Genomic DNA, 24,411 nt, shown 5'->3' with positions numbered 1-24,411 from the left:
TTCCAAAACCAAGGATCCCAAAATATGTCCCCTTCTGGGGCCTTTTCTTGATGAGATGTCCAAGAGTCTTTATTTAGGGAGAATTTTTAAATGCTGCCAGTCATACGCTATAAGGGAGTAAGCTGCCCTGTCCACATCCACACTGCTGATGCATTTAGAAGAAATGGAAGCCCCTACATGCTTAGGAGACAATTAACTACCCAGAGTCCTAAAGGGTCACAAAAGGCGGATGTGTGCACAGGTTCACATATCTACATATATTACTTATTTACTGAGGAGAATTAAGCAGTGGGCAAAGATTCATTCTACCAGCCACCACGACAATGTATTGGAAGACCTCACTATGAATGTTAATATAAGTATGTAGCCAATACATTAACTACACTGAGACACCACACATCTTTCTTATAAAATAGAAGGCAGACAGGCTGCCCTTCTACCTATTCCCCCTTTGACACAGATACCAAAAGAAAACAAAACTGTAAAGACTAGCTGATCTGTGTACAATGCCAGTCACAAAATAGGGTCCTAACTCTATTGCTGGTTCTAAATATGACATTGATGGCAATTAAGACTTACTTTTGAAACTTCTAGTACATAAGGCCTATTTTATAATAGTCTCACTATTGTACTCTCTTTTTAACAGTGATAACAAAAATACATCTAAGGACATTTTCATCACAACCATGTTTAACGATAGCTCACAGGGAAAATTCAAACCAGTTAAAAACCTGTAAACATTCAAATACTTAAACACTGGGCTAAGGAGAACACAGAAATCTTCATTTCAGATAAACAAAAAAGCCATCACAAACAAAAATATGTTTTTCTTTAAAGACATCTGAAAATCATGGACATAAAGAAATCTAAAAATTATACTTAGGGACTAGCACTGTGGCACAGCAAGTTAAGATGCTGCTTACCACACCGGAATCCACTATCAGAGTGCCAGATCGAGTCCCAGCTGCTCTGCTTCTGAACCAGCTCCCTGTTAGTGCACCTGAGAAAGTAGAGGCAGATGACACAAGTACTTAGGGCCCTATCATTTACATGGAAGACTGGGAGGGAGTTCCTGACTCCTGGCTTCCACTTGACCCAGTCCTACCCACTGCAGCCACTTGGGGAGTGGACCAGCGGATGGAGATCTCTCTCTTCTCTCTCCTTCCTCTCTCTTTCTCTCTCTCTCTGTTCATCAGATAAATACATAAACTTGTGTTTTTTAAAAAATACTAAGCCCAAAAGGGGCTTCTTGGATAAGCAGAGGCTAGAGGAAACAGATCTCTGAAGCGGTAGGTGCAGGTCAAGTGGAAAAGCAAGCCTTCAAGAGAAGTATGGTCTTTGCTAGGATCAAAGGTCTTGGGCCTAAAAATTCTGTCATCCTTGGAGAAGACTTAAGTTGTAGCTTGAAATAAGAAGCAACTGTTGGTTCAATCAGTCCAATACTGAAATCCATGCTGTAAATAGCCAATCATATACAATTCTGATGACAAAGAAAATGCAGAGAAAATGTAAAACCCAAGAAAGAGGTAGCTAATCACAATTAAACAAAACCTTAATGTGATGAATATTTAGGTTATTTTTCCAATTCTTAACCACTACAAATACTGGCAGGACAAACATCTTTTCTAAAATTTTATTCATCTTATTTTCTTAACATTAATGTCTGAATGATCAAGTTCTGGATGCAAAATTAATGAGGTAACACGAAGAACTCTCTGACTTTTGGTAACTATTAATCATTCATAATTCTACCTGCAGCATACAGCTCCCAGCTTCTCTGCAACCTCCATGACACTGAAAAATCATGCAACACTTTTCACTCAGGTATCTTTCTGTGCCTTTTAGTTCCAAAGAACTGTGTTATACTCTTTTCTAGATGGTCAACACAGCTCTTGAGCAAATACAGGGTATTTTTATAGGAAGTGGGGAGAGGAAACCATGGAAAGAAGAGGAAATATCTGGGGGTGGCCTCTAGCAATGCTTCCAATTCCTCTTAGGAAGAAAAGGGGGAAATTATGATTCTAGACCACCCTGCATCTTATTAGACCCCCTACAACAAATGGTAAGATCACAAGATGTATGCTAGAGGAGCCAGATTGCCTGGGCTTACAGCTAGCTCTGGGATCTTTCAGCACACTAACTGCCCAAGGCCTTAGGGTCCTCATCTGAAAACCGAGAGGTCATTAGATCCAATGAGATAACATTCAGTGAGCAGTTCTGGTAAATAATAAAAACGAAATATGGATTGTTCTGGACACTAGTTCAAGTCCCAGTCATATAATTTATAATACTTATCAAGTTGCTGACACCCACATCACAAAATGCCAAAATCACATTCACTTACCAGAATCTCTCTGTTCTTTGTCTGAAGTTGGGGCAACATGCTTTATTATTTGGAGAACACCAAAAGCAAAGAAATGAATCTACATACCCACCTGGCTGTTCTACCTGCTCTGTGAATGTATGTGTTGGCATCCTCTGGACAATCGAACTGAAGAACCCAATTCACAGCTGGGAAATCTATAGAAAACGAATGTCAAGTTAAAAAAATCAGTTTCAAGATCTGCCCTGCTATACTATCTTTATTTTACAATATTAGTTTTCTAGGACTTTCTATCACATCAAGCTAATAGACATCAGTTGTGAATTTTATTAAAATTGCATGAACCAAAAAGGAATAAACATTTTTCTTTGACAAAGTAAACTAAAATTAATGATAGTGTTTGAATGTGAAGATTATTTCATTTGTGACATAGAAGAGATGGACTACTCTATGTCAGACAAATAAATACCCTTGTTATGTAATAACCTAGAAGAACCACTTTTCATGACGTTGTAGTGATCTGTAAAACTGGTTTCTAAATTTAACTAAAAATTTAATTCGCCTATTTAAATTAATGATGTCTTTCTAGGTCTCTCTCCCTGTTTCCTAGCAAGCATATACATTATATATATATTCTACACTACTTCTGACTATAGCAGTATCCATTCATTACCAGAGAATCTTGCTCTCAAATTCTTAAGAAGTACCTTTAATAATTTATGGATTTTGCTATAAGGATTTCAGATCAATTTCATTCAGACAATGGGATTTTTTTAAAAAGATACTAGCAGATAATGACACAAGCATCAAAACTGTCACTAAGTCACAGACATCTATTTAAAAAGGTTGAATTTTAGTATGGGGAGGAAAAACAGAATGGCACTACCTGGAATCACTCTCTCAGGACTGAAAAGAACCAGCTACCTCAGGAGGCCAGAGAACAATGCACAGCTTTGAGAAGGAAGATGGTTTGAAAGCAGTACTTAGAACCTCAAACCCCTCACTTCTCCAGTATATTTCATTCTCAATGGAAAACAGAAATCACATCCTCTAAAAAGACTTCTAACTCTGTTACACCAAATATAGTAGAAAGCAGATGCACCAGAGGCATAGTGAAAACGGGGGTAACTGTGCAGGGTGGGGAGTGGGAAATTTCTTGCTGCCTGGGAGGGCACACTGCCCTTCCCTGCTAGGTTTCCAAAGAGCCAGCAGCAACCTTAATTCTCAAAAGACTGAAGTTAATGCTCAAAAAGAGGAGATGTTGATATTTTGGGTCCGCTACAAAATTATTAATTCTGCCCACCTCACCATGACAATCATATGACAGAAAGCCTCATACAAGCACAAACACCTTCAAATAGATTTCTGGTCCCTCATGACCGTTATTAACTCAGAGAATCACAGTAGAGAAACAATCTAAGTACACAAATTCCTTCAACAACCAACACATACCCAAAATATTACAAATATTCAACGATTTTTTTAACAAAAACACCAAGCAGCATTTCAAAGGCGTCCTCCAACTTAAAGACATGAATCTATTCTATATTGCTCAGTATGGTAGCTTACAAAATGTAACAAAAACTTACACTCAGAAATTCATCCCATCCTCAGTCCCACGAATTAAAGTGTTCAAAACCACAGAAGGCTACTAGTGATAGTACTAGACAGTACAGACATGAAATGTTTCAATGACCATGGAAAATGTATTTGTACATGGCTGGTCAAGACTGAATTTCTGCACAGTAAGTAGGATCTTGCACTAAGGTACATTATCATTAAACATCTGGACATGTGGATAAGCAGAAAATCCTAAGATATGCAGCAAAAGAAAAAAGCGTTACAGAAGAAATCAGACAGGTAAACATCTCAAAAGAACACTGACTTCTAAAAAACAACAGAATGTATGTGCAAAATTCTAATAATTTCAACCTATTCCTAACACAATTATTAAAGAGTCCATCATCAGATTTGCCAAGATTCAAAATCTACTTCCAATACATCTTTCCTCAGGAAGTTATTAAAGAACAAGACTTAGTTAAAATAAATAAAAAGAAAAGAAGAAAGGAAGGAAGGCAGGCAGGCAGGAAGGCCTGACAGCCATGAAAGAGAAAAATAGGTATCTTCTGGGCCCATGTTGCAGTGCAGCAGGTTAAGTCGCCAGCTATGACATCAGCATCCTATATGAGCGCCAGTTTGAGTCCAGCTGCTATACTTCTGATCCAGATTCCTGCTAATGCACATGGAAAAGCAGAAGATGCGCCAAGTACTTGGGGCCCTGTATCTATGTGGGAAACAGAAGTAGCTCCTGGCTTCAGCCCGTCCCAACCCCAGCCATTGCAGGCATTTAGGGAGCGAATTAGTGAACAAAAGATCGAATCTCTCTCTCTCCCTCTCTCTTTCTCTTGCCCTTTCCCTCTCTCTCTCTCTCTGTAACTGCCTTTAAAATAAGTAAATCTTAAAAAAAGAAGAGGAGGAGGAAGAAGAAAGAAAATCCTAGGAAGAAGGGACCGGCGCTATGGCACAGTAGGTTAGCACCCTGGCCTGAAGCGCCGGCATCCAATATGGCTGCCAGTTCAAGACCCTGCGGATCCACTTCCAACCCAGCTCTCTGCTGTGGCCTGGGAAAGCAGTAGAAGATGGCCCAAGTCCTTGGGCCCCTGCACCCGCTTGGGAGACACAGAAGTTCCTGGCTACTGGCTTCGGAACAGCACAGCTCCAGCCATCGGGGCCAATTGGGGACTGACTAGCGGATGGAAGATCTCCCCCCGCCCCCACCTCTCCTCTCTCTGTGTAACTCTGACTCTCAAATAAATGAATAAATCTTTTTTAAAAAAGTTAAAAAAAAAAAAAAGAAGAAAATAGGTTATCTTGAAAGCAAAGTCCCAGGGTGAGAAATGTGCAAATGTGCAGCAGACTCATAGGGTAATACGTCCAGAATACAGCTGGAGGCAGAACACTGCATAAGGGGCACCCACGGGGAAAAGAAACACAACTGTATTTGAACTATTAAAATACTAGGCATGTGACATCAGCTAGAACATTTTAGAAAAGTCAGAACTGAGAACACAGAAAATTAAGCACATTTGATAATAACTCAAAAGACAACACAAAACAAAGTATGAGTAAGAAAATAGCCTTTGTGATGACTGGTATAGCAATTAAGATGCTGCTTGGAGGGACCAGCATTGTGGGATAGCGGGTAAAACTACTTCCTGCGACACCGGCATCCCACATGGGCATCAGTTCAAGCAAGCCCTAGCTGCTCCACTTCTGATCCAGCTCCCTGCTAAAGGCCTGGGAAAGCAACAAAGTATGACCCAAGTGCTTGGGCCTCTGACACCCATGTGGAGGATTTGGATAAAGTTCCTGGATCCTGGCTTTGGCCCAGCCCAGCCCTGGACATTGCAGCTATCTGAGTAAATCAGCAGATGGAAGATCTCTCTGTCCTCGTCTCTTTCAAGTAAAATACATAAATCTTAAAAAACGTGCTCCTTGGGATGCCCACATTACTTATCAGAGTGCCTGGGTTCAGTCTTAGCTCTGATTCCAATTCCATCTTCCTACTGGTGCACACCCTGGGAGGCAGTAGGTGATGGCCCCAAGTGCTTGAGCCCCAGCCACTCACATGGGAGATCCTTGGCTGTTGTGGCATTTGTGGAGTGAGCCAGAAGATAGAAGCTCACTCTCGCTCTGCCTTTCAAATAAAATGAAAAATAAAAATAATTTTTTAATAAAAATCAGAGAGTAAGTAGATGCAAGTACAATTAAAATGTTTCAAAACCCAAATAGCTAAATGGTGATGAGAGCAGGGAGCAAAAAAAAAAAAAAAAAAGCCTACAATGCTTTAAAAAAATATAACTGCTTTGGCTACTATCTCCAGTTACATGTGGATAAATACATGGATGTCTGAAATGTACTTCAGAATATTCAAGGAGGGACAGAAAGAGAAAGCGGAATCATGAAAAAGATCATTGCTAATGTTGGGAAATGTGCTGATGAAGGTACATTAGACTTAGCCTTTGTGTATGTTTGAAATTCACCATATTGTTAAATACAAGAAAACAATGATTTAAGAATTCAAATTACTGTCTATTCATTTTCATCCTTTGTTCCCATCACTAAAGTAGTTTTCTTCTCCATTTCCAAACCCATCTCACCACACAGAGCCAAAACCTGTAGATTCACACAATGTGGTCTTTTGAAAATAAATCTGAATGCATTAAATGGTTTTAAAATAAGAATTAGAATAACTGGTAAAAAGACAGACATTACTGGTTTTTTCTTCAATGAGTTATAATAACTTTTCCAATTTTGTAAAAAAAAAAAAAAACAGGAATTTTTTTCATCTCTGAAGCTTTAATCTTCCTCTGATGATTCTGTAGGCGCCTTAAAATTCTACGGTGTAATTATCATGAAATTAAGAGCACAAAAGATGCAAATGTTACAAAAAGTTTCACTGAAACATCCTGAATGCTAATCAACCATTACCAATTTATTCATTTCTCCTTCAAACAGTGGGAAAAAAAAAGACAATTCGTTTGAGTCTATTAGCATTCCAAGGTAAACCTTACAAAGTAAATTATGTTTCCCATGATCGTATAAATTTCTGCCTAAGAAGTTTCCTTACCCAGGCCCCTGGCAGCAATATCAGTAGCAAAGAGCACTGCCGCTTTCTTGCGGACGAATTCATTATAGACTTCCATTCTTCTCATCTGCTGCTGTCGACCGTGGAGGGCAAGGATGGAGACACCAGGACGCAGCCGACAGAACACTCGGAATAGATACTGAACCTGGGCATTCACAGAAAAACAAATTTCTTACTTCAGGATAGCAACACTGAAGTTTTACCAGATGAACAGCAACAATACTTAAAGAAGCACAAATTTCACCAAAAAAAAAGGTTTTTAACAAAATGTGGATCTAAGAAACCATAGTCTAGAATTGTGGTCTTAAACCATTTTGCTCACATATTCTTCAAAATGATATTTAAATGCTTTAAATGTTCTTCTTATATTTAAGTTAATACCTAAAATCCATCCAATTCACATAATTTGAAGAATACAATTTCTGGTAAACACTGTTATTTTAAAATAATCTTTCCTGTTGATGTATCCAATGGATTCCAAAAAGCAGAGCTATCTGATACCTATACCCAATTTAAAAAATGTGAAGAAACTCCTTTCCTTTCTTGTTTAACTCTTATTTTTATTTACTGAAACCAAAAAACTACATATTAACTTTTTTTTAAAGATGTATTTATTTTTTTAAAGGCAGAGTTACAGAGAGGCAGAGAGAGAAGTCTTCCATCCACTGGTTTGCTCCCTAGATGGCCACAATGGCAAGAGCTGTGCCAATCCAAAGCCAGGAGCCAGGAGCTTCTTACAGGTCTTCAACATGGGTGCAGGAGCCCAAGGACTTGGGCTATCTTCTACTGCTTTCCCAGGCCACAGCAGAGAGCTAGATCAGATATGGAGCAGCCAGGACTCACCAGTGCGCATATGGGATGCTGGCACTGCAGGTAGTGGCTTTACCTGCTACACCACAGCATCGTCCCCCATATTATCTTTTGAGCTTGGAAATCTTCAGTGGTCACATTAACACACCCATGTGGTAGAAAATTACCAGTTATCAGTCAAAGGCTAAACTAACTTCTCACATTGACCAATTATTACAACTGATACAGAACTGAGCAATACAAGAAATGTCAGAGCTGGATAAACAATTGTTAGCTAGACATGAGTCAATTTTAATTGTTAAATGCATCTCAATGTATTGGACTAGAAGGAACTGATTGTTTTTATTTTCTCTTTAGTTCATGCACTTGTAAAACCATACTGAGGATTGAAGGACTGAAGCACAGTTCATTTTATTCCTGTTTTCTCTTTCTAACATGAGGTATTAAGAGAATCTGTTCACATAAATACAGCAAAGGGACTTAAAGAAAGCTTAACTTTGAATACTTCCAAAACATGCCCCCCAAAAAATTAACTATCAAAAAAATCATTAAAAATTATTTTAAATAATCAGCCAATAAATAACCCCATTAAAGTCTCCCTTCAAGTAAAAAATGGAAAACCACCCCAAGCACAAAATAACACTCACTGGAGGCCCTAAATTTCTCAAAAGCAATACTCTAATGCCAGGGAGGCTCTCTTGATTCTGGCACAATATACCAGTAAGTTTAAGGATAAAGGGACCAATGGGCTATCTTTTATAACAATAAAAACAGTCTGCCATGAAAAGAGAGATGGAAAAGGAGAAGCTGCAGATCCCAGATGCATTCTGAGAAAAATCAACTTCAGAAATAGGGCTTATAGGAGCCAGCGCTGTGGCACAGTGGGCCAAGCCTCCACCTGCGGTGCTGGCATCTCATATGGATACTGGTTCTAGTCCTGGCTGCTCCTCTTCCAATCCAGCTCTCAGATATGGCCTGGGCAAGCAGTAGTAGATGGCCCAAGTGCCTGGGCCTCTGCACCCATGTGGGAGGCCTAGAAGAAGCTCCTAGCTCCTGGCTTTGGATTGGCTCAGCTCCGGGCTTCACAACCATTTGGGGAATGAAGCAGCAGATGGAAGACCTGGGTCTCTGTAACTCAACCTCTCAAACAAATAAGTAAAATCTTGGAAAAAAAAATAAATAAATAACCTTTAAAGAAAAAAAAGAAACACGGCTTGTAAAAACTCAGAAAGTTTAAATTGAGTTCTTGAAATCTTTCTGCACTCTACATCTCTTGAATCAACAAATTAACAATGACCTTAAATTCCTGTTATTTAATAAACCAGCTGAGGTACAAGACCTATGTGGAGTAGTGTCATGTAAGTTCTCTTTCCTATGGGGTTTAAATTTAATTCTAACTTATAGAAAAAGTTATTGGAGGATTTTATGCAAGGCAACTATGTGTCCCACTTCCTGCTTTTCAGTTTTTGTTTTTTTAACTTTAATTTCTTGTGGTCAGACTGTATTAACTTCTCACACAGACCAATTATTACAGTTAGTACACAAATGACCAAAACAAGAAATGTCAGGACTTGATAAGTAACTTAGATATAAGTGAAATTTTACTGTTAAGTATTTCTCAATGTATAGACTAGAAGGAACCCACTGTCCTCAATTTCTCTTTAGTATATATGCTCATAAATGGATACTGAGGAGAGCTAGGCAATAAATACTAGGAAATAAAGTGAGGGAAGGAGGAAACAAAAAAAGAGGTTAAAACAAAATTAAGCATAGTTCAGGCTACGCTGTAGCATAGGCAGTGGTAAACAGTCACAGAATTAATGAGTTATCAACAAACTGAACATGGGATGAAGACAGACAAGAATCAGGATTTGGTCATTTACTGAGGTAGGCAGGAGTTAAGGAAAGCAGGTCTATGAAGAATTGTTTTTCCTGTATTAAATTTGAAATGCCTTCCAGACATCCAATTGGAAATACAAGTAGAAAGGGAACACCAAGGTGGGAACTCAAGAAAGAAGTCGGGGTTTGAGATGTAGATTTGGCAGCTGTTAGTACACAGGTAGAATTTAAAGGGATGAAATAAAGTTACCTATAAAGAAAAGTGCGAATGGAAAAAGGAGAGAGCATAAAAGCCTGAGGAACTCCAAATTGCAGTGGACAAGCAGAGGAAAAACCAGCAAAGATGATTAAAATAGAGCACTCAGAAAGTAGGGTCAGAGAGAACAGGTTAAATAGTGCAGAATCACAAAAGTGTAAAGAAGTGCTTCAGGGGCCGGCGTGGAGGTGTAGTGGGTAAAGCCACCACCTGCAGTGTCCACATCCCATATGGGCACCAGTTCAAGACCTGGCTGCTCCACTTCCAATCTAGCTCTCTGCTATGGCCTGAGAAAGCAGAGGAAGATGGCCCAAGACCATGGGCCCCTGAACCCCCGTGGGAGACCTGGAAGAAATTCCTGGCTCCTGGCTTCAGATCAGCCTAGCTCCGGCAACTGTAGCCATTTGGGGAATGAACCAGTGGATGGAAGATCTCTCTCTCTCTCTCTCTCTGCCTCTGCCTCTGCCTCTCTGTAACTCTACCTTTCAAATAAATAAATACATAAATCTTTAAAAAAAAATAGATCCTAAAGCTAATAATAATCTGAAGTCATTCTTTTTATACAGTAAAACCATTATGTTCAGTAGACAATAGAAATAGAAAGCCACTTATCTCCCCTCAAGCTAAAGAAAAATTTACCTGCACCTTACGCAAAGCCTCTACAAAAGCTATCACCCTAGAGCTGATCTATTATATGCCCCATATATCATCAGCAACCTAAACTATAGAAGAGAAATGATATACAAACCAACCATGGTCCCTTCTTCTTAAGGGAGAAGACCAAGTTTTCTTATGTATCTCTGAATCCCTTATTCATAGTACAAAGCTCATGTTTAAAAAAATGTTTGTTAACTAAATACAAATAGAAACAAAATTCTGCAGAAGCAACAGGGGAAGAAACAACTATTTAAAAAGACAATGTCAGAAAAGGACTTTCAAGTTTTTTTTTTTTTTACAGGCAGAGTGGATAGTGAGAGAGAGAGACAGAGAGAAAGGTCTTCCTTTTTGCCGTTGGTTCACCCTCCAGTGGCCGCTGCGGCCGGCGCATCGCGCTGATCCGAAGCCAGGAGCCAGGTGCTTCTCCTGGTCTCCCATGCGGGTGCAGGGCCCAAACACTTGGGCCATCCTCCACTGCCTTCCCGGGCCTTAGCAGAGAGCTGGCCTGGAAGAGGGGCAACTGGGATAGAATCCGGCACCGAAACCGGGACTAGAACCCGGTGTGCCAGCGCCGCAAGGCGGAGGATTAGCCTGTTGAGCCACGGCGCCGGCCCCTTTCAAGTTTAATATTTGAGCTTAGCCTTAAAGAACTATTTCCCTATAGTTAGAATGAAAAGTATACAGGACACTCATTCTAGATAGATTAGCATCAGCAAAGACAAGAGGCATGGAAATAAGGCACATTCAGTTTCATATTCACAGAGGGGAGGACAGAGGAAGGGACAGGTTGGGAAGGGAAGGATCAGAAATGAAGATCCAGGGCCAGTGCTGTGGTGCAGTAGGTTAAAGCCTGGGCCTGCAGCATCCCACATGGGCCCAAGTTCCAGTCCTGGCTGCTCTACTTCTGATCCAGCTTCTGCTAATGAGCCTGGGAAAGCAGCAGAGTAAGGCCCAAATCCTTAGGTCCCTGCACCCATATGGGAACCCAGAGGAAGCTCCTGGCTCCTGGCTTTGGATTGGCTCAGCTCTTGCTATTGTAGCCATTTAGAGAGTGAACCGGTGGATGGAAGACCTCTCTTCCTCTCTCTGTCTCTACATCTCTCTGTAACTCTTTCAAAATAAATACATCTTTAAAAAAAAAAAAAGTGGAGGGGCCGGCGCCATGGCTTAACAGGCTAATCCTCCGCCTTGCGGTGCCAGCACACCGGGTTCTAGTCCCGGTTTCGGTGCCGGATTCTATCCCAGTTGCCCCTCTTCCAGGCCAGCTCTCTGCTATGGCCCGGGAAGGCAGTGGAAGATGGCCCAAGTGCTTGGGCCCTGCACCCCATGGCAGACCAGGAGAAGCACCTGGCTCCTGGCTTCTGATCAGTGCGGTACACCGGCCGCAGCAGCCATTGGAGGAAAGGGAAGACCTTTCTCTCTGTCTCTCTCTCTCACTGTCCACTCTGTCAAAAAAAAAAAAAAAAAAGTGGGGCGGGAGAAATGAAGATCTGTGCTTAGCTTAGCTATCAGTTGTTCATTCTACCCATATTTATGGAGGGCCACTATGTTTCCAGTATCATTAGCACTTAGCACAGAAATGAAGAAAAAGACAGTTTCTGCCCTCACTGAGTTTTACAGTCTCATCCACATACTGTCTTCCCAAAAAAAAAAGAAACTAGACTATCATCATCTACAGATCCTTCACCACAACTAGCACTGTATACCTCATACAGTTATTAGTCTAACTGAAACTTGCTATTTCAAGGATAATTCAACACAAAATAACTTAGAAAGAAAAGTTCACAGTACCTCTTTGCAACTGGAGAAAAACACAATACTCTTCTTCTTCAGATGGCTTCTCAAAAAGGAATATAACACACTTATTTTTTGCTGCAGCTCACACACTATATAGTTCTGTTCCAAAGTGGCAGGAGTGCTTATAGAATTAAAAAGAGGAAAAACATTAAATATATGTTATGTTGGGAAAAAAAAAAAAACAAAAAAAACTTCCCAATGGACCCTTCAGAAGTGAATTCAATGCATCTCTTTAAAATACAGTCAAAAACCTTTAGAGGTTAAATGTTAAAAAAAAAAAAAAAAAAAAGCCACCAACATGCAAACTGTGGTCACCCGAAAAAGTACGGGGTCAAGATACACATAAGAAAGGACAGGAGTGAACTAGCTGGGATGATGGAAATTTTCCACATTTTATTAGGGTTTGGTATAGTTACACAGATACACACATTCATCAAAACCCAACAAATATATGCTTAAAGTTTATAGATGCCACAGTATGTAAATTTTACCAAAAAATATAAACTCTATACCAAATTTCAACTCTCATTAGTGATATGTATAAGGAGATGCATATAGATATCTCCATACTTTGAAATGCATCAAAAATTAAGATGGGTTAATATGCATTTAGAGCAATGGACAAATGACTAGTAAGTGAATGCTACCTAAAAGTGGCAGATGTAAGGCATTTAAGTCTTTCAATTTACTGCATGGGTGAAACTCATCAAAATGTTAGAGGGAAACATGTGCACATTCACTATTTGAATAAACCCATTTTTAAGATGCTGTTTCCAAAATACTCTGGTTTAAAAAAAAAAGCATCATTTATAAAGAAAAAAATCAGAACATCAATCCAAATGCCCATCATTCCAGATAATCACAATTGCACATCCATACAATAAAGTATCACACAATTGTTAAGGGAAAAAAATATGAATAAATAATCTATTCCAACATTACTGTAGAGTAATCTCTAGGGTATACTGTTAAGAAAGAAGTAACAGAATAGTACATAGTTGGGTACCCTTTATCCAGGGAAGTATGTATATTCATCCATACACACGGGCAGTCACGTGTGTGTGTGTGTGTGTGTATGTACACATGCACATGGGCATATGTGTTAAGAGAGAGCATGAGTAAGGCAAAATGTTGGGGGAAGGGTGACTACTAATTTTTAATTATGTGCCAATTAGTTTCAGATATAACATCAGCTTCATAATCTATAAAAGAACCTGTAAGAAAATTTTAAGTATAATGAAGTCCAACTTACCTGTGAAAGATACTGTCAAGAATTCGAAGACAAGCCACATAGTTTAAAAAAAAAAAAAAGTGCAGAGACATCTGATATAGGACTGTCCTCCAAAAATACAAAGAACTCTCAAAAAAAATCCTAATTTTAGAAAAGAAAATAAAAGGGCACAGCAGGTTAAGCCTCTACCTGCAGGCCAGGAATTCCATTAGTGCCTCTTCAAGTACTGGCTGTTCTACTTCCCACCCAGCGCATCTTTATAATGAGCCAGGGAAAGCAGCAGAGGATGGCCCAACCCACATGAGAGACTCAGATGAAGCTCCAGGCTTCGACCTGGCACAGCCCCAGCTGTTGCAGCCATTTGGGAAATGAACCAGCAGATGGAAGATATCTCTCTGTCTCTCCTTCTCTCTTTCAAATAAATAAATCTGTTCTAAAAAAACATAAAAGACAACAAAAGATCAAAAATATCTATACTTGAGGTGCTAAAGCAGAAAAATAAATACCTTTAAGATAGCCCCATATTAATCTCCCTTTTCCTGCCTCCACTCACCCACCTCATAAAGCATTTTCAGATTCCAAGACTGGAGAGAGACAAAGTGGCAACGTTAAGCACAAACATGTTGGCCCCAGATCCTGGCAAGAAGGAAAACTGAATCTAAAATTTTTTATCCTATTTACCCTTGGGGAGTATGCCAATTCCAAAACATAACACACCCAAGACAGAATAAGGGAAAACAAGCAAAAAGCAGTAACCAGACAGTTATGGAACTGAGCAAAGACTGGCAGTCTCACAAGACTACAAAGTTTACAGGATGCTTATGTAGAGGGGTTCTGGGAAATATCACAGTTTGGCATCTGAGACCCATTGAAAGGTTATGCCCTGAGTGAAGGCTGTATCTTAAGACCAATGACAAATCAGAAACAAAATAGCCCCCAGAGACTAATTACAGGCTAGAACATAGAGTAACCTGCTCATGTATCATTTGCCTGCCAGAAAGAAAGAAAACTTTCACTGTTTTGCTAAAAAACAAAGACAAGGAAACAATCTTAAAAAATGTAATCTTCAAAGGAACAAGAAAGCTGTCTGATTTTAATAGAATAATGGATCCTAGAGTATAGTACATAGTTACCTTTGAAGAGAGGGGGAAGAAAAACTGCCAAGACAACCTTTAAACCAAAATGAAGATCAAATAAAGAGACTTTCAGCAAAGTGAAAACAGTTTCACTACAAATATGGTCTAAAAAAATTCTTTAAACAAAGGAAAATTCTTGCATTATCATGCTCCCATTTGAGAAGAACATCTCAGTAAGTCTAAGCACTGTTTCAAATAATAGTGGACAATGTAGTTTAAAATGTGTAGAATAAAAATACATTAAAGTGATGACACAATGACAGGGAGATGTAAAGAACCTAAATAATGAAAATAGGCTACTTACAAAGACAAAACTAAAAATGTAAGAGCATAAACAATGTACAGAATATAAGGATGGGAAAAGATTCACCATGTAAACTCTAACCAGAAGAAGGTAGATGTGTTGGGTAGACTAACAAACTAGACTATAAGGCAAAAAGTATTAGTAAAGATTAAAAACATTTTATGACTATTTCAAAATAACAGGAAATGTAATACTAAATTTCTGTGTACCCAGCAGCAAGATCAAATGTTTCCCCCAAACTTGAAATTTTTCATAATTCACCACAAAATTCAACTTTTTTAGTCACTGGAAAACAAAGCAAATTATTGTGACCCAAAGGCAACTATTTGCACTTAAAAATAAAAGAATTAGGGAAAGGCATTCATCAAGAGATGAAGACTAAGATGTCCATGTCCCGCATGAGAGTACCTGGGTTCAATCAATACCCACCTCTGGCTCGCGACTACAGCTTTGTGCTAACGCAGACCCTGGGAGGCAGCAGAGATGGCTCAAGTAATTAAATTCCTGCCATCCACATGAGAAACCTGAACTAAATTCCCAGCTCCTAGTTTCAGCCTAGCCCAGCCTCAGTTCCTGTAGGCATCTGGGAAGTGAAACAGCAGATGAGAGCTCTCTCTGTCGCTCAGCCTCTCAAATATATAGATACGAGCCAGCGCTGTGGCACAGTGTAAGCCACTGCTTGTGATGCCTGCATTCCACTTCAGAACGTCAGTTTAAGTCTCAGCTGCTCTACCTCAAACCTACCTTCCTGCTAATGTGCCTGGGAAAGCAGCAAAAGATGGCCAAGTGCTTGGACCCCTGCCACCCACATGGGAGACCCAGATGGAGTTATTGGCTTCCACCTGGCCAAACCCCAACCATTAAGGCCATTTGGGAGTGACCAGCAGATGGAAGATCTGTTATCTTGATAGCTCTTTCGTTCTCTCTCCCCTTCCCTTCTTGTGTGTGTGTGCGTGTGTGTGTGTATCCCCTCCCCTGTCACTCTGCCTTTCACATAAATAACTCATTTAAAAATAGATAAAAATCCAAAAATGAAATCAAATCATTAGAAGCACCATTTGTCTACATACAGAGATTAAAAAAAAAACAAAAAACAAAAAAAAAAAAAACGTTTTTAAGAGTTATTTATTTGAAAGGCAGAATTACAGAGAGAGAGAGAGAGAGAGATCTTCCATCCACCGGTTGACTCCCCAAATGGCCACCAACAGCCATGTCTCGGCCAGGCTGAAGCCAGGAGCCTGGAGTTCATCCCATCTCCCAGGTGGGTGAAGGGGCCCAACAACTTGGCCATCTTCTGCTGCTTTCCCAGGTGCATTAGTAAGGATTGGATGTGGATCAGCTGGGACTTGAACTGGCTTAACCTGTTACCCCACAATGCTGGTGGCCCAAACAGCATGTTTTCTAAGTATATTTTGACATACAACTTCAGAAATATCTAAGTTCTCTTTTTAATTTTCATATCCTTCATAATTTGAGAGCAGATATTATAATATGATGCCCTAAAATATTCTTAATTATAACCTCTCATGTTATATTAACTGAATTGGTAAGACATTCAAGGAAAAAAGTCAACAGTGACATTAGACAAAATCACTAACAACACCTACTTTTTTATAATGTTCTGGTTCACATGGAATTACAGAGTACTACATCCGTCACCACACAACCTGTAGCTTTGTAAACTATGCCACTATGTATCTGCGTTCTCAAACTTCTTCCAAAACCTGTGTTTTTATAAATGACAAACTATGTTTCAAAAATCACTTATAAAATAAAATCAAACTCTTAACATTCAGTTTTTAATATGTCTCAGTTATATTCAGATAAAAGCCAATGTTATCATCTATAGAAACTGGAGATAGGGATAATATGTACAATTATCTAATTCTGACTCAGACTGTCTAGTCTTTACATTATCCAGCTAACTGAAATTTTTGTGACAAGTAACGATCTCAACACAACTTTATGAGATTCATGTCTACTCAACAGTAAGCTAACAAACTACACATCAAGTAACTCATGCCATTCCATTCCCAATTCTTGATAGCCAAGGCTACCAGTACTCAGATTCTCCAAAGTTTACCCATTAAGATCACCTGCAAAGATAGAGTTTGGCCTCTTCTCAGGATAATTTTTAATCTTAGAAACCTACTGAGCAAGGTCAAGGTTAGTCCAAATAATGGATTTCCTGTATCTAAGGATTTTCCAACAGGATAATCCAACCTATTTCTTTTTAGACTAAAATGTCATATCAAGAAAAAGTGAAAAAAGATTGAAGTAATGACACCATATTGGTATCCTTAACATAGAACCCAACTTATTCTCACAAAAAACATTTCTTCTGGAGGTCAAGCATCTCCACTGTCTGCAATGATTCATGCCAAACATGAATCATACCAACTTCCAGTTGCCATATCCAAATGTAACTTAAAACACATGTCCCCAAGCATTAGCACTTCTCTCGCTCTTTCTCACACACACACTTTACTCTCCAGTTTTTTGTTTTGTTTTTTGTTTGTTTGTTTTGTTTTGACAAGCAGAGTAGACAGTGAGAGAGAGAGACAGAGAGAAAGGTCTTCCTTTTCCGTTGGTTCAACCCCCCAAGTGGCCGCTACAGCCGGCACACCGCGCTGATCCGAAGCCAGGAGCCAGTGCTTTTCCTGGTCTCCCATGCAAGTGCAGGGCCCAAGGACTTGGGTCATTCCTCCACTGCACTCCCGGGCCACAACAGAGAGCTGCACAGGAAGAGGAGCGACTGGGACAGAATCTGGCGCCCAGACTGGGACTAGAACCTGGTGTGCTGGCACCACAGGCGGAGGATTAGCCTATTGAGCCGCGGCGCCGGCCTACTCTCCAGTTTTTAATAAAACCATTTTTTAAACATAGTTATTTTGCTAAATATAAATGCATTTGTTAAACATATTCCAAAACACATTGGTTCTGTAAAATAATGCCAAGGAGAATGATTTGGTACCCAAATAATTTTGGTGCACTTGGTAAACTTAATTCACCTCCCAGTGCTTTCATATTCACATTGTCCATGAAAACATTAAGGGTTCTAAGAAGTCTTGATTTAAGAGAAAAGTATTTTAACTTAACATTTGCTATTTATCATGGAACTCATCTCCTCTCCTCTCATACATGAAGGGAATAGCTAAGAAATAGTGAAATATCTGTTAACATCTCATGAGAAAGACCAAACTTCAGAATAAGTAATTTTATTTTTAAGAGAGGTAGAGTTAGACAGAGAGAGGGAGACAGAAAGAAAAGTCCTCCATCCAATAGTTCACTACCCAAGTGGTCCCAATGGCCAGAGCAGGACCAATCTGAAGCCAGGAGCCAGGATCTTCCTCTGGGTCTCCCAAGCAGGTGCAAGGGCCCCAGTACTTTTAACCATCTTTGACTGCTTTCCGAGGCCATAAGCAAAGAGCTGAATCAGAAGAGGAGCAGAGGGTATACAAACCAGCACCCACATGGGATGCCAGTGCCACAGGCAGAGGCTTAGCCTACTATGTCTGCCACAGCACAAGCCCCAGAATGAGTAATTTTAACTGACATATTTACATACTTTGCACACCTAAACAACAAACAAAGTATCTGATTTCCAAAAAATAAGTTTAAAATACTAAGTTCTTAAAATAGTAATAGTTGATTTAATTCAAATAGTATATACCTGTATTTTGCTTTTTCATGAACCCAGACATACTCAGGGTTTTTCAAACTCAAGCGTGCAAGGTCCTTTACAGATTTTGTTTGTGTTGCTGAGAAAAGTAAAGTCTGACGTTTCTTGGGAAGATTTTCAATAATAGCATTCATGGTATCAGCAAAGCCCATATCCAAGATTCTATCTGCTTCATCAAGAACTAAAAAAGGAAAACGCAAATTGAAATATTTAAAATACACATTAAACCAAACATAATCTGGTATCATGAATCAGTACCTAAAACAGAAAAAAAAAGGCAATAGTAGAAAAACTGGTGAAATTTTAATAAAGCCTAGAATTTATTATATAATATGCAAATATTAATGTTAGTTTGACAAAGGTGTCATAGTTTCTTAAGATGCTAACGTTAGCGGAAATTGAGTGAAAGGTATATAGCAACTCATTATAACTGCAACTTTTCTATACATCTTGAAGTATCCGAAAACAGTTAGAAAACATGTATTAGTATCAGAAATTAAAAAAAAATTTTTAAATGCCAATTTGACCTTTCAAGTTATCAGAAGTAGGTAATAACTTAGACAAAATTAAAACCTCTTCACAGTGCCAAATGTCTAATACTAAATTACCTAATTTCTTTTTTTTTTAAAAAAAGATTTATTTATTTATTTGAAAGGCAAAGTTACAGAGAAGCAGAGGCACAGAGAGAGAGGACTTCCATCTGCTGGTTCACTCCCCAGACAGCCACAACAGCCAGAGCTGTGCCAATTCAAAGCCAGGAGCCAGGAGTTACTTCAGGGTCTCCCATGCAGGTACAGGGGCCCAAGGACTTGGGCTATTTTCTACTGCTTCTCAGGCCATAGCAGAGAGCTGGATCAGAAATGGAGCAGACAGGACTCAAACCGGTACCCATGTGGGATGCTGGCACTGCAAGCAGTGGCTTTACCTGCTACGCCACAGCACCAGTCCCATGAATTACCTAATTTCATATACATGAATGTATGTATCTTCTCTCTTAATTTAAAAAAAACAGGGCCTTGGCCGGCGCTGTGGCTTAGCGGGCTGATCCTCCGCCGTGCGGCGCCGGCACACCAGGTTCTAGTCCCGGTTGGGGCGCCGGATTCTGTCCCGGTTGCCCCTCTTCCAGGCCAGCTCTCTGCTAAGGCCTGGGAAGGCAGTGGAGGATGGCCCAAGTCCTTGGGCCCTGCACCCGCATGGGAGACCAGGAGAAGCACCTGGCTCCTGGCTTCGGATCAGCGAGATGCGCCGGTCGCAGCAGCCATTGGAGGGTGAACCAACGGCAAAAAGGAAGACCTTTCTCTCTGTCTCTCTCTCTCTCACTGTCCACTCTGCCTGTCAAAAAAATAAAAACAGGGCCAGTATTGTGGCACAGCAGGTTAAGCTGCCACCTACAATGTTCTCATTTCATATAAGCACCAGTTTAAGACCTACCTGTTCTGGTTCTGATCCAGCTCCCTAGTGAGCCTGGGAACGCAGTGGAAGATGGAACCACGTTCTTGAGCTCCTGCCACCCATGTGGGAGACCCAGATGGAGCTCTGAGTTCCTGGCTTCAGCCTGGCCCAGCCCCAGCAGTTGCAGCCATTTGGGGAGTGAATCAGTGGATGGAAGATTCTCTCTCTCTCTCTCTCTCTCTTTCTATCCTTTTGTTATCTATAACTCTTTCAAATAAATAAATCTTATAAAAAAAAACACACACACACCAAAAAAAGCCTACTTTCCTGTGCTTTCTGGGTTCAAAGCTCAACACTCAAAAATCTGTTTCTCTAATTGTTTTTAATCAGAACATTTACCAAATAACATTTCTGCCTTTAACATTTATGAGGTTTCTCTCCCAAGTCTGAGCTTTTTTTTTTTTTTTTTTTTAATTAGAAATGTATTAGACTCACCTAACATTTGGAGATTGGTGGCATGAAAACATATTGTTTCATCCATGTGTTGAAGAAGCCGACCTGGTGTGCAAACGAGTATATTTATGTTGTTGATTCTCTCAGCTTCATGTTTCAGATCCTGAAAACAGTTGGTTTTTTTTTTTATTACACAGACATGTCACTCTCAGCAGTCTGTGTACCAAAACTATAAAAGCCATCTGCATGTGGCACTTCATCGTAGCAATTTAAATACTCTCAGAAATAAACATAACTTCTCCCTTGCATTTCTGTAGTATTTCCAAATTTTGAGGCTAAATAAAAAGCTTTGGTGAAGGCCTAAAGAGCTCAGAATTCCATACTCTTAATCACACTCAGTATTTTCAGACCTTGAAAAAAATATCAAGTGACTATCCAAAGTCTTAATTTCCTATCCAGTCAGCCAGAACTAACTTAAAAATTGGAATTGGTCCCATTCTTTCAATCAGGGCCTCAGGAGCCTTGAACTGGACACTAATCACCACACTCTGTGGACTGAAACAAAAGCCAACCTATACATTTTAGAGGTTCTCTACTTTTGAGACAAAAATCACAATATGTTAGTAGCTAAGGCTTAGTGACAGGTTCAAGAGTACAGAAGAGTCTGTGATGCTATTCTTTGTTCTTTTTCACATGTCTACATACAAACTCAAGAAGTCAAGTGTGTATCCTCACCGAGTAGAGGGGACTCTAGCAGATAAAAGTATTCTAGGTATTCTCTAAGGCAGAACAAATACTGAGCAGGTTTTATCATGACCTAAAATAAACATTACTCCAATTTACCTTCCTTTCTTGCGCTGCTAATGAAGCTAATGTTCTGAATTATGGTGTTAGATATATTCCTTATTACAATGCACAAGCCCCCAAACTAATGTTATTTTTCCCAATATTTAACATGACAGATTACAAAAAATCTGTGTCAGAGTCTAATCAATTCAGATATCCTGACAAAAATGGACTTTCTAAACTTATAAAACTGATAACTCTTAATCACAGTGACCATACAAAAGTACTAATCCCAAGAAGCCCTGCCTAGAAGGTCAATCTGTTTAGATTAAATCTTCACCAGTCTTCCCTAATCTCCAGCAACTGCTATGGTGCTTCAACACAGAGTACAGAGGCAAAGGAGGAAAGACAACAGTAAAAAGACAAACCTTTCCACCAATGATGAGGCCAGCTGAAAAGTCATGATTCTTCCCCACTTTCCGGAGAACCTCAAAGGTCTGATAAGCCAGTTCTCTCGTAGGTGAAATTATCAGAACCCCCAGACCATCTGTGGAAGTCCATTGCAGACGATATAAGGCTTCCAGCACCTCAAAGAAGACAGCAAATTTGTGTTCAGTAAGATGTTGGCAAAGTCAGCTTTTTTATCCATGTATCAACCTTGCCCCTCCAAATCAGACATCTTCCAGGCAAAAAACATACCACTCACAAGTTTTATCCAAAACAAGAGACTGCTTCTTTCTCTTCCATCTACCAGAAGCATAACTTGGAGGGAAGGGAAAAGCAGCCCATGGCAGCCCCAGCCAGAGCTATCAGGAGTTTAGCTATCATTTTCTGTACCACATTAAAAACTTTTCATCTAAATAGCAAGTTATATACTGACACACTGACACTGCTCCTAAAAAAAAAAAAAAAAAAAGAAAGAAAGAAAGGAAGAATAAAAGAAAAAAGCTAGGATTCAATAGAAGTCTGGTAATACTTGGGACTAAAATGTGATTTTTCTGGGCCAATTATTTTTGAGAATCAAAATTCAGAAGACAAAGTGAGAAGTAAGTGAATTCCTAAGTACCTATTGTACTGTCACAAAGGACAGATATCAACGTCCTAAAAATTTTCAACAAATGACCCAAACTCCTGAAAATAAGCATACTTCAGATTGATCCTAAACAGACAGCAACTGGAAATGCAAATGGCAGGCCTGTAAAGGTCAGAGAAAAAACAGGTTTCCTCACCTTCTTCTGTTTTTTTGACAGGCAGAGTTAGAAAGTGAGAGAGAGAGAGATAGAGAGAAAGGTCTTCCTTCTGTTGGTTCACCCCCCAAATGGCTGCTATAGCTGGCGCACTGCGGCCGGCTTGCTGTGCCAAACTGAAGCCAGGAGCCAGGTGCTTCCTCCTGGTCTCTCATGCGGGTGCAGGGCCCAAGCACTTGGGCCATCCTCCACTGCCCTCCCGGGCCACAGCAGAGAGCTGGACTGGAAGAGGAGCAACCGGGACAGAATCCAGCACCCCAACCAGGACTAGAACCTGGGGTGCCAGCACCGCAGGTGGAGGATTAGCCTATTGAGCTGCAGCACCGGCCAGGTTTCCTTACCTTCTATACAGCAGAACCATTCAGAACTGCCACACCTGGAACATCCGGCATCCTTCAAGACTATAATGGCTTGTGAAGGTACAATCATTCATTCATTCAAAGAATTAATGAATGCCCATCATGATCCAAAGCACTGTGTTTGGATTTGGGGAAGACCATGGAGAATAACAGAATTATGGCCCAAGGTACTGAAGCTTACTAGATTCAAAGAAAGGAAATATAACATCAAAGCTCTTTACATAAGGCTTTATTTGTAGTTAGGCATAAAATGTTCTCTGACTGTATACCAGAGGATCTGACCCAATATCTTAAGTACTTACTGGAACCAGGAAAGCCAAAGTCTTGCCAGATCCAGTCTTGGCAGCTCCAAGTACATCTTTACCTTGCAAAGCCAATCCAATAGTCTGCTTCTGTATCTCAGTTACCAAACGGTACTGGGCTTCCTGCAAACCTGGCAGTGGGGAGGGGAAAATGACTCTTTAGAAAAATCCCTGTATGATGGTGTTACAGGCTGAAATCTCTCCAAATCAAAAACTCCTATGTTGAAGCCCTGATCCCTCATAGCTCAGAATGTGACTATTTGCAAATAAAGCCTTTAAGACACAATTAAGTAAAAATCAGTCTCTTCAGCCTTTCTACAACATATTTCCAAGCATCCTGTCATGCGCTATAAATTCTTTTTTGACAAATAAGAGTCAGCTAAAGGATAGCCACTTGCAAGCCAAGGAAGGAGGCCTGGAACAGATCCTTCCCTTTGGCCCTTAGAAGAGACCAACCCTGCCAGAACCTTGATCTCGGACTTCCAGCCTGTAGAATTCAGAAAATAAATTTCTGTTGTCTATACTACCCAGTCTGGTATTTTGTTACAGCAACCCTAACAAACTCACAGTAAAGGTGTCACATTGTTTCCTTGCTTATCTTAACAATCAGGTTTCACTGTAATTATTCACACGCTCCTGGCAATTTTACAGGTTTCAGAATATTAAAATTATTTGACAAAATAAGGTTTTTCAGGCTCAACTCTCTAAAACTCCATTTATAAAAAGTATCAAGAAATCCAGTAAGTAACATGTACCAAGATCACCATATACTTACCTTTCAATGTTTTCTTGGACAAGGGGAAATCTGAAAATCTCGTAATCTCATTTACATTTATCTATGGGAGGAAAAGAGAATGAAAGAAAAAATTATCTACTGGATAATTCACTTATTTCACAAAAAAAACATTCTTTTTCCACATTGTACTGTCTAGCTCATTCTTGATACTAAAGGACAGCATTCAACGATTATTTATAATTAAAAGTTGTCATTCCTTCTGAAATGGATCTTTTTGATAAGCTGTCCTGAATAAGAAAAATAACTATAACCATTTCAATTCATCAAAAACATTCTTTCAAAACATACACACATATAATCATCCATCAGTGGCATATGAAATTCAACCTAATCATACTCACTTGAGGGTACACTGAAGGTGGAGTATTATTCCAAAGTAACCAGGAGAAATTT

The 24,411-nt window shown here is 39.7% G+C and overlaps 1 protein-coding gene across 1 annotated transcript in view; it reads right to left on the bottom strand.

The window, feature by feature from the left end:
- DDX10 (DEAD-box helicase 10) overlaps positions 1–24,411 on the bottom strand; it is a 305,207-nt gene that overhangs the window by 265,705 nt on the left and 15,091 nt on the right. The window contains exons 2-9 of the mRNA XM_062196969.1: positions 23,998–24,058; positions 23,223–23,353; positions 21,743–21,901; positions 20,571–20,691; positions 18,675–18,864; positions 12,325–12,451; positions 6,954–7,116; positions 2,436–2,520 (exon numbers count right to left, since the gene is read on the bottom strand). Of these exons, the coding sequence (XP_062052953.1) occupies positions 2,436–2,520; positions 6,954–7,116; positions 12,325–12,451; positions 18,675–18,864; positions 20,571–20,691; positions 21,743–21,901; positions 23,223–23,353; positions 23,998–24,058 (1,037 nt within the window). The remainder of the gene's footprint in view (positions 1–2,435; positions 2,521–6,953; positions 7,117–12,324; positions 12,452–18,674; positions 18,865–20,570; positions 20,692–21,742; positions 21,902–23,222; positions 23,354–23,997; positions 24,059–24,411) is intronic.

This window comes from Lepus europaeus, chromosome 7 (genome assembly GCF_033115175.1).
Source record: "Lepus europaeus isolate LE1 chromosome 7, mLepTim1.pri, whole genome shotgun sequence".
Taxonomy (NCBI): Eukaryota; Metazoa; Chordata; class Mammalia; order Lagomorpha; family Leporidae; genus Lepus; species Lepus europaeus.
This window is presented reverse-complemented; position numbering and strand designations above follow the sequence as displayed.